The sequence below is a fragment of the Cavia porcellus genome, unplaced genomic scaffold (assembly GCF_034190915.1).
Source record: "Cavia porcellus strain 051 isolate PalLab524CR breed Dunkin Hartley unplaced genomic scaffold, mCavPor4.1 scaffold_9, whole genome shotgun sequence".
Taxonomy (NCBI): Eukaryota; Metazoa; Chordata; class Mammalia; order Rodentia; family Caviidae; genus Cavia; species Cavia porcellus.
Genome location: NW_026947492.1, coordinates 74,727,309 through 74,739,183, shown reverse-complemented (window position 1 = coordinate 74,739,183; position 11,875 = coordinate 74,727,309). Strand labels below are relative to the sequence as shown.

Here is an 11,875-nt window from a genome sequence, read left to right as displayed (position 1 = left end):
TTTGCATCAACCTATGAGGATCACCTGCTATATGTATAATAAAGGGTTATGAATTATGTAACCTGATGCCTTTAGATTTTGCTGGGAAAAGGTAGCACACAGCAAGCAAAAACAAATGAAAATAAGGGAAATGTATTATAACTGAACCATACATAAATTCTAAGATTTCAGTGGGAAGAATTAAATACTGAGGAACTCTGGCTGGTGATTCAGTTCAGTAGCATAAGTGCCTACCTGGCAAGTATAAGGTCATAAGATTGATACCAGGTATCAAAAATAAATAAATAAATAAATAAATAAATAAATAAATTTTGAATAACTCTTGAAGCATTCTGACAATAATAATGACTCTGATGATAGTGTTTGTAAGAATAGCAGCCATGAGCTTCTTCTGATACATTCTTATTTATTTGTTTATTTGTTTTTTGTTTTTCAGACAGTCTCACCATGTAGTTCAGACCAGTGTTTAACTCACAGTGTATCACAAGCTGGCTTTGAACTCACAGTGATCCTCCTGCCTTAGCCTCCTGAACACTGGAATTTCTGGCATGTGCCAGCACACCTGGATCTTATGATTCTTTTGTCATATTAAAAAAATTGGATTTTTAGTAATGCATTCCTTAGGAAGCATATGTTATATAAACTTCAGCAAATTCAATACTTAAGGAAACTTCTGTTTGACTAGAGAGATATGAAAAAAATCATCCACACTATAATATTACTGTAATCTTGAATCACTTGTGTCATAACCCAAAAACTTAAAAGGAAGTTTAAAACTATCAGCATGACCACTTTAATAGTGTTGACAGTACTTTTCCCATTATCACTGTACATGAACTTCCTGCCAAAAAATTCACCCATGGTACTATTTCCCTTAAGGCCTTTTGTATCTTTTAATTCAAAATGTTCCCATGAATGCAGCTCTCAAATGTATTCTTGGATTCAAGATTCATGATGATACAGATACTTTCTACATATTGGCTGTTTCGCATTACAACCAAGAAAAGTGAGTGGAACCACCTGAAGGAACTCTTGGGCATTTCAAAGAAAGGTAAAATAATCTAGCAGAAGAATTATGATTAGCACTTCTGTAAATATTTTCTTACATAGGGATACAATTTTGATTTTGGGAACAAATATTTAATGAAAAACTGACATCACTGCATTTTAATTTTAAATTCTGCTTTTGGAGTATATTTGCTTGGGATGATTCTTAAGGAATCACTCAGGAAAATCCGAATGGTGTTTAGGATAAATTAATTCAATAACAAAAGAATTAAAACTTGTTTTGTATTTGCAAGACAAGTCAAAATAGTAATAAAGTTACAGTTTTGGAATATACTACCATGGTTTAGGTACAGACCTTCCTCTTACTATTTGTGTAGTCTTGGGCTATAGTACTCTTATTTGCAAAACAGAGGCAATAATACAATAACATAGACTCAGTCATAATAAAAGTAAAATGAGCCACAAAATAAAAGGCCTTTAATGCTATTCCTGGAATATATTATTAATAAAGGCATGTAAGCATTTTACTCCAAATACATCACATAATTAAGTATGTATCCTTCCACCTCATATATTTTTATAAAGACATAAGTAGATAAAAAAACAAAAAAAAAATCTTATAAAATCTTTCTTGATGACTTTTACATTCCTCATACAGTCTCATGGCTTTAGCCATAATCTACTTTTGATGAACTGTACTTTAATGTTTTTATTTGCTTTTTTTATCTGACACAGAAGTTTCATATCTTTGCCAAATTTCCCTACATATCTTCCTGAAGTGATTTAAACAATAAAGGACAGATTTACAGACAATTTATTTTGAGTAAAAGGTAAATAACAAAATGAATCATACATGTTTTACTCTTAAACTGTATTCATAAATATGTGTAGCTAGTGTGTATCTATGAGTGTGTTTGTGTGTATGTGTGTGTGTGTTTGTGTGTGTGTGTTTGTATGGGCATCAGAGAGCAGTTATAGATTGAGAATTTTCTGTATTACAAGAACGTATGGGATTGAGGATGGATTGGAACTTCTGAATATTTTGACACAAGCTAACTTTGCAGTTTTTCTTAGTGAAGATAGCATAGAAACTATTTTGTAACATTGATGCTCTCACAGGTTTGCATTTCTTCAATTTATAGTTCATCATTGTGTGTATGAAGTCCTAGATTTAAAAGTTAAGAGATCCTGAGTTTTTCACCAATATCGCTGGAAATATTTTGCTGGAGATTTGTACTTCTGCAATTTCAGTTCTCTAGTTTTACTTGAGTTTTGTTTTCTAATTTTAATGACACAATTTTTGTATATTATTTTATGTCATTTAGCATACATATTCATCCAAACAATCTGATCACAAAGCAAATGTTCCAATGCCACTTTTTAAATAACTCCTAGGGGTTTTTAATTTCTGTACTTAATGTGTGTTCAGTACATTCATCGAGCCATCTCTTTGTGATTCCCATAACACAAAACTTATAGCCATTGCAAATCTTGCCAAATGAAACTGGTGGCATCTATTTCCTCTTATAAGAATTTGCTCCTTTCTAAATAATTTCTTGGGCTGCTATGGGACCCTTAAAAGTCCTTTATGTCGTAAATCATTTTATATGAATTTATTTTGCTTCTGGCATAAGGAAATAGATTTGGGTACCATAGTTTCCAGAAAGCAATTGTAAAAGGAAGCTCGCAGAGGCAACCAGTTGATCAGTGCTCTAAACAAAGAGATCAGCGGACAATCTGAGAAGAGTACTTGTCTCTGCTCCTTAGATGAGGCATCTACACATAACAATATATTCTTCCCTTATGGCTGCATTGAAAGAGCACAGATTGTTTAAAATTATTTTTTCTTCTTTTGGCCTGGCTTTGCTAAAGAGGACATTTAGGTACTGATAAAGGTAATGATTTCAGCTTGTTCACTCTGAGCTCCCAGATGGGCAGCATCTGACCACATGAACTCTTTTAGATGTGAGATTAAATCAGCAGGTTCTGTGTAATCAGGAAGTAATTTGCTCTCTACAGTGTGCCTAGCAGATCTGTAGTAAACTTCAATAAATGTACTTACAACTTTAGGGAAATAGTGAAGGTTTTCATATAAAAATAAGTTTTATAATGAATAATTTTCTCTGTCTAGATCCCCAAAGTTGTTTTCTCTGGCTCCTTATTTCCATACCCGCTTTTCCATACCTTGAACTTGGACTAAACATTCTTTTTTTAATTTTTTTTTTTTTGTCTTTTTCCTTTTTATCGGTACCAGGGATCGAACTCACGACTGCCTGCTTGCAAGGCAGGCGCTTATGCCGCTGAGCTAAATCCCCAGCCCCTGGACTAAACATTCTATGGAGAAGCACAGAAAAGGATTTCAACCAGTTCAGCTAGTTACTACAGTGATTAAAAGCCTTGAATTTTTAAATCTAAGAATATTAACTTCATTTATTTTTGAAACATTAATCGAAAGATTAGGATATTATAGGTAAATTACAAGTAAAATAAGGGAGGACAGGGACTTCTTTAATATTTCACAGTTAGTAAATGATGATAATGAAAGAGAATAGCTTTGTATAGGAATAGAAAGCATCTGGAGTTACAGTTTGTTACTAGATGATGTAGCTTCATGCTTAGGATGTGAAAACTTGTCACCAGACATAGGTTTTTACATTGGGTCTTTTGTTTAGTATCTTGATAAATGTAATTGACAGAGGTCTCCTACTGTCTATTTTTGTTTTTATGAAAAATGAATGTCAGAAAAAAGTAATAAGAACTGTGGGAATAATAAAACCCAAAATGTGTAAATGTTATTGCAAAAAAGAAAGAAAAAGAAAGTGCTTTAAAGGACACAAGTGTGTTTAGGTGTGTAAGATATATGACCATATTACTAAGTTTTTGTTGGATCATTGAACACAACTGTTTGCAGTCTCACTGTTTGAATGTCCACTTTGTATGCTTAATTTTGTAACTTGATTAACTATTTCTAAGATGACAATATGTAATCTATTTACTAGTGATTTCTTACTTTTTTTGAAATTCTATATTACTTGTACCCTTTTAATGTTTTGTTTATTTTCTTTGTATAAAAGAACAACTAAAAAAAAAGAAAAATGAATTGCAGAACAGTACCTACTGGGTTTTTGTAAGACTTAAATGTATGCAAATATTTATTAAATTCCATGTATCCTCTTATTAAATATTAAAAATAAAATGATATTTTAAATTAAAAGAGCTTTATAGATCAACCTTGAAACAAGTCTGCTATGATTTCAACTAACTTTTTGATGTGTAAATATCTCCAAAACATATACAATTTACATTATTGAAAATATATTTTGTTTGACATTATTCCAGCTGAATGGGTTTACTGTTTATTGTGGATTCACACTGCCATCATGGAAAATCAGAAGAATGTCACAGAATTTATTTTTCTGGGACTGTGGAGAAATCAGAAACTAGAGCAACTGTCCTTTTTCCTGTTCTTGCTTTGTTACCTGGCCGTCCTTATGGGAAATGTCACCATTTTACTCACGATCACCTGCAGCCACCTAATGGAGCAACCTATGTACTACTTTCTGTGCCACCTTTCCCTCATGGACCTCTGCTATACCTCCAGTGTGGTTCCCAGGCTCATCAGGGACTTGGCTGCTGCAAGAAAAAGCATCTCCTACCACGAGTGTATGACCCAGCTCTTCGCCGCCCACCTATTGGCAGGTGTGGAAATATTCATCTTGGTGTGCATGGCTCTTGACCGCTATGTTGCCATCGTCAAACCACTGCACTATACAGTCATCATGAACCGGAAGAGTTGCAGCATACTGATTGGCACGGCCTGGGGACATGGGTTTTGCCACTCGATCACCCTACTTCTCATGGTTCTCAGTCTGCCCTCCTGTGGTCCTAACCAGATAGATCACTACATATGCGATGTGAAGCCTCTTTTGAAACTTGCTTGCAAAGACGTTCGTGTTGTTAATATCTTACTGACTGCTAATTCGGGGATGGTGGTGGTTGTCATTTTTCTTGTGCTGGTGGCTTCTTATATACTCATTTTGTATCATCTTAGGACAAAGTCATCTGCAGGGTGTCGCAAAGCTCTTTCCACCTGTAGCTCTCATGTAACGGTTGTAGTTTTATTTTTTGTGCCTTGTATTTATATCTATGCACTACCTGCAGGGGACCAGAATATGGACAAGGACATCTCTGTGTTTTACACTGTGATTGCACCCATGCTGAATCCTCTCATCTATACACTAAGAAATATGGAGATGAAGATTTCCATGCGCAAAGTGTGGTCTCAAATGTTACACTGCAGATTAAGGTAAATAAGGGAACATTCATTATGCTTTTACTCCTGCGAGAGATCATGGGAACAATCTAAGCTTTCTCCAGGACGTTAGCATAACTGACCTCTCACGTGACTGCTAGTGAAGTTGTAATCTGTACTTTTAAGTAGCTCAGATATTTCCATATATATATGGACCAGTTTAAAGAATACAAAAAGTGGACTTTGAAAGCACTCTTTATTTTATATGTCTCTTTTTCTCCAATAAAAGAAATCACATGAAATCCTATTTTCTTTGAGATAAGACCCAGTGTTTTCACTGTTAATCTTTTGAATCTGTTCAGGTCTGATATGTTCATTTCAGAACTCATCATATTAGAAGTATGTCATTACATAATTAGATTTGGTGTCATGAATAACTGGATATCATACTAATTCTGTCAGTTTTTATATATGATTTTGACAGTTTTCATTAATTATATGTCTCTATTTCTATAACATCTATAAAATGAGGTAATACTACATTTCCTAAATATGGAAGATTAGATTACATATGTGAATTTTTTGGTGATAATGCAAATTAAACTGAGCTATTACCCAGTGTCTGTATTATTATTATTATTATTATTGTTATTGTTATTATTATTATCATTTTCAGTACTGGCCATTGAACTGAGGGTTTTGTACTGGGTTTCACCCCTAGCCTATGTGTAAGTTTTCAATTGGTTATTTATCTTTTGAGGTAAGGTCTCACTGAACTACTTTGCTGGGACTAGGTTCAAACTTGGATCTCCCTGCTTCAGCCTCCCAAGATGATGGGATTGCACTTGAGTGGTAACAATTTTGGCTAGCCTGGCACATGTAAGTTTTAATGGGAGAGGTCAGAAAAGATAATTTCATGTTCCTATTATTTCTTCTTTTCCTGCAGCTCTTTTTGTGTGGCTTTATAGTAAAATCTCTCTCATCTCTAGGGCTTTGGTCTTGTTCTCTCCTTTCCTTGGGATGTCCCTGTTGCTATGCTCAGAGTCTGAGCTCCACAGATCCTTGCACACTGGGTGCTATATTCTTCAAGAAGAAACCAAAAGTATTTTGAATTCTTTAGTCTTCTTTACTGCTATTCTTCTGTGCATTTACCACCTCTCAGAGGTACCATGTAACATGTGTGTCTCTGCTCATAAACTATAATTTTTACAATTTTAATGGACCATAATTTTATGTGCTCTATTTTTATTTTTGTTTATATCTTACTTTTTTAGTAATAGCTCAAATTTGAGAGAAATAAACAGTGAGTTACACTGAAAGATACTGTTTTCTTTTCTGTTTGATGTGTGCTGTTCTTAAATCTTTAGAATATTTTCATATGTAAATAACAATTGTGCCCTAATAACAAGCAATAACTGAAAGAGAAAAAAGTGAACAAACTTCTCCACATGCCTTTTAGCAAGAAAATAAAGTCCAGTTTCCTGTCAGTCCTCTATCTGATCTGTTTATTCACTGATTTTTTGCATGTGAGGAGCACTACTATTTCAGCTGTAGTTTCTCGCATCTCATAAAATAATTTGACCTGATCTGTGATCTGAGCCTATGTTCCCATTGCCTGGTGTTTGCCTTTACTCAGGTACTTATGTCTTCTCAGCAGCATGGCTGAATGAATTAACTTCAGAATTTCCTTGATTGAGGTTTTCTTGGTTCAAGGCAAGGTCTATACCAAGCAAAAATTTAGTTGTTGCTGAGTTTGTCTTCAGTGCTAAATCTCCTTTATCATGTTTGAATGCTCAGAAATTTTGAAGTATCGGTGTCATCACCTGCCTCATCTTTTCTCCCACTTCTTTCTCTTCTTCCTTGCCCTCCTCTTGATCCTCCATTTTTTGCACCTCTTGCTTCTGCTTCTGATTTAAGATCTCTCTATGTTCCCCATTCTGTGCTTATTAATCACTTCTTTCTCTTGAATCTGTGCAAAACTTAGACTCTCAGGGGAAACACTGTCCATTCAAAAAGAAAATCTGTATTAACTAGTTATGTGTTTTTTCAAACCTTTATTTGACTCAAGTTTTTCTTTGGAACTTTTGGATGGTTTTTAAGCATAGGCACATAGTACGTACAAATACTCCTGTGCATGAGGAGTGTGTCCATGTTCTTCTGACCAGGAGGTTTTGTGAATTTCCAGCATGGGTCAGGGAAATGTCCATCCAGTCAGAACGAATGCTAGGCAGCAAAACAAAGAAAAACTAAAACCTTTTGTTATGTTATGCTACTCTAATTGCCCAAAATTGTACTGAAATAATTACAGTGATTTTATATAATTAGACCATTAACACAATCTATTGATCAAAGACTAATTGTTTTTGCTTGTTGTCATGTCCAGAATTGACTTTCTGGGCTACTCATTATGTCTAATATTTGCAAAAAATCTCCATCAATTAAATATGGAAGAGAACTTGATCCAATGTCATGTTCTGTATATGAGTATGAGCAATACATATAAGAATACTTATTAAATTGTAAATAGGTAGTTTAAAAAATTCTATCAAATTACACAGAAATTTATTGGTAATTTAGATATTAAACATTAATCAATTTTAAAAGAAATGTCTTAATTGAATGGACATCCACTCATTTCACATGAAACCATTCTTTAATCCCATAACTATCAGAAGTGGTTTGGAACTCAAAAATAAGAACTCAAGGACAGATTGAAGCCAAAGCTATACCTTCTGCATGTATTATCGTTTTCACATTCTTCAACTTTTTCTCTAACCATACCTATATCTCTAAATACCCAGTAAGATTCACTTAGACTCTTTCTGTTAGGACCTTCAGATGAATCACTAAGTTATTTATTTGGGAGTTTTCTGATCTTCTAATGTAGACACATAGCTATGAATTAAAGGGAAAAAATAGCAGGATATAATATAGTAACCCAATTTGACTTTCTATTATCTCGATTTGAAGCCCTGTATTACTCTCATCATCTTGTTTTTGACTGAGGTTCCTCTATTCTCTTTTGCTGGATAGTATCAGGTTCGAAAGTTTAGGCATCAGCTGAGAAGATAATGAGATTCATTATAACGCCCATTCTCGACTTTTACCTACTTTTGAAGACCTACAATGTCTCCAATGTTTTGGTTTTGTCGGTTTTGTTCTTTACTGTTTTGTTCAATTGTATTACAACTAATGATATAGGCAATTCTATTAGAGATAGCGGGAGGCATTATGGTAACCATTGTTGATCACCTTGTATTATGTTTTTATATTATCTATTATGTCCACCCTTTTGACTTGACCGATTCTGTTCTGTTATGTCACATTTGGTTTTACTCTCTTTCAAAAAAGCAATAAGAACCGTGGGAGCAATGAAACCCAAAATGTGTAATAGTCATTGTACAAAAGAGAGGAAAAGAAAGTGCTCTAAACTATATAACTGCATGTATATTTAAGTGTATAAGATAGAAAATGATATCACAGAGTTTTATTGGATCATTGAACAGAACTGTTTGCAGTATCATTGTTGGAATGTCCACTCTACAAGATTTAATTTTGTGACTTGAACAATTATTTCTAAGATGGCAATATGTAATCCATTAACTAGTGATTTCCTACTGCGCATTTTTTCCTCTGTAAATCTGTATAACTTGTACCCCTTCACTGTTTTTTTTTCTTTTCTCCTTAAATAAATAAAAAAAAGAAATGCTTTCAATATGTCTCACAGATATTGATATGTTTTGCTTCTTTCATTTGATTCCAGGAATTTTTATTTTTCCCTGATTTATTTTGTGACCCATTCATTCTTCAAAAGCTGTTATATAGCTGGGGCTATAGCTCAGTGTCACAGTGCCTGACTGACACTCAAAGCCATGTGTTCAATTCCTGGTATAAAAAAGTGTATTTTTAAATTACGACTTCCTGTGGTTTCTTCTATCAATTTTTAATGTTATTTTATTGTGATAATGTTAGGGTGCATCAGAAAATTTTACTTGTTTTGCATTTACTGTGACTTATTTATGGCCTAACATGTGATCTATTTGGGGAGAAAAATTCCATAGGGTAACAAAAAATGTGTTTTGCTGTTTTTCAAAAAAAATCTCTACAGATAGCTGAGCCCATTTGATCTATAGTCTAATTTCACATGTTTCCTTGTTTTTCTTTTAACTAGTTGACCAGTTTAACTAGTTGACAATTATTAGAGTGGTGCACTTAAGATCCCAATATGATTATATTTATACCTTTGTGTCTTTTGATTACAGACAGAAACTTTTAAGGAAATTTGATGCACAAAAATTCAGTGCATATATATTTCCAGCTGTTATTGCTTCTTGCTGTATTCTTCCCTTTACCAATATGTAATGATATTTTTTCTTTTAAATAGTGTTGGTCTGAAGATGATTTTAACAGACATAAGTATACTTCTGATTACTCTTAAGCTCAGCTTCATTAGCTCCTTTTCTGTCCTTTGACTTTTCATCTTTGTAGGTGAAATGTATCTTTTGAGGCAACATGTAAATTGGTCTTACTTTTTTATCCTATTTACCGGTCTGTATTTAGAGACTTAACTTTCTTTACATTAGAGGTTATTGAAATGTCTGAGTTAGTTCCTGGTATTTTTCTGCACTTTGATTCATTAATCTCTCTCACCTCCTCTCCTGTATCTCTAGCTCTCTATCTCTCTCTCTGTCTGTCTCCTCTCTTTCTAAGTTAATCTTCTAGTGAAACTTATTCCTTCTCTTGCCTTCCTTGATGTTATTTCAAAATCACTGTTTAGGATCATCTTCTCTTGTTGGTCATGGATTTCTTTAGTGTTTCTTTATCTTGAAAGACCTTTTGATTTTACAGTATATTTCTGCTTCTATTTTAAATGATAACCTTGCAGGATACAGTAATCTGCTTTGGCAATCAAATTATCTTCTAGGAATTTCTTCTGACTGGTACAAACAAATATGTTTCTATCTGTTCTTTCTTTTCGTTTTTATAGTAAAGTGTAGCATGGCCACCTTCTATTCGTTTCTATGCCATGCCATGCTCTTTTATACTAACTAAATATGGTTTCTTCAGCTGCTTGTCTTCCATGGACCTTTATTATGCCCCTCATGCAACACATTCTGTTTACTAAGTCAGCAGAATCTGTTTTATTTTCTGGTTTTTTTTTTTAAATTTAAATTTTATTTTAAAGAGAAAAAACAGGAAAATCAAGAAGCAAACAGACAAAAAACACAACAAACAAAATGACAACAGTAAGAACAACAAAAACAATAGTGATATAGGATTTTAAACCAAGATAATAGGAATTTAACAATGGTTGTTATATTGTATATTCTTTCTCAGGTTACCAGATACAGGGATGCAAAATTGATCAAACAATATAATTTCCCTTTGAGCAGCTTCTTTGCATTTTACCATATCTATTGGATTTTTTTGGATTTTATTTATTTCTTCAGTTTCTTACAGTAGTAAGACAATATGGTGTGTACACATGCAAGTCTGATTTATTTCACTTGTGAGTATGATTTCTAGTTGCATCCATTTACCTACAAAAGCCTTGAATTTACCATTCTTTATGGCTGAATAACATTCCACTGTATAAAAATACCATGTCTCTTTTGGACCATTCCTCAGTTGATGAGCTTTGGGGGTATATCCATGATCTGATTATTATGAATTGTGCAGCTATAAACATGGATGGTATGATGTTTTCAATTCTTCTGGGAAAATACTTAGAAGGTTATAGTTGAGTCAAATGGAACCTCTCATCCTAGTTTTCTGAGAAATCCCTCCACTGATTTCCACAGTAGTTGTATAACTCTGCACTGCCCAAACCCCTGCCAGTAGTTGTCACTGGTTGATTTCTTGATGTTGGTCATTCTTTCTGGAGTAAGATGATATCTCAGTGTTGTTTGAATTTGCATTTCTCAAATGACCAGTGATGTTGAACATTTTTTCATTTATTTATTCATCATTTTTATTTCTTCATCTGAGAAGAGTGTATTAATCTCAGCTCATTTTTAATTGGGTCTTTAAATTTTGATTTTTAAAAAATTGTTTGTACATTCTAGACAGAAGTCCTTTGTCTCAGGGACAAATGGCAAAATATTTTCTCAATTCACATTTTGTTTTTTTTTTTTTACTTTATTGGTGATTTGTTTCAATGTGAAATTTTTTTTTCATATGATGAGATCCCAATTGTTGATTTAATGAAACACTTGGCATGTAGTTTGCAGCTTGGTTTTTGTTCATGAAATCTTTGACTACCCCTGTGTTTTCTAGGGTCATGTGAAGTGCAGGTCAGTACCTCTCTGGAGGTATTTCGGTCTTCATTATGACTGCCACAGCCTTTTATCATTGTGGTACTGCGTGCAACCTCTTCACCACATGCATATCATAAAAAGGAAAAACTGCAATCTTGGCTGTTAGAACTTGATGCAGTTTCCAATTCATGTCTGCTTTTATTTTTTTTGTGTGTGTGAAAATCACCACTGTTTTTATAATAGTTTTCTTTTGCTAAATATTCCTTATCCTAATACCTAACTCACTTGTTGCCAATTTAGATACCTTTGTAAGTTACCTTTTTATTTTGTTTGTTTATGTCACTATATAACTGTAAAA

General features: G+C 33.5%; 1 protein-coding gene across 1 annotated transcript; it reads left to right on the top strand.

Moving 5' to 3' along the window:
* The first annotated feature begins 4,388 nt into the window (after positions 1–4,388).
* Positions 4,389–5,318, top strand: LOC100713973 (olfactory receptor 4P4-like). Its single transcript, XM_003461055.1, has one exon. It carries the CDS (start codon positions 4,389–4,391, stop codon positions 5,316–5,318), a length of 930 nt encoding a protein of 309 aa, XP_003461103.1.
* The last annotated feature ends 6,557 nt before the right edge of the window (positions 5,319–11,875 follow it).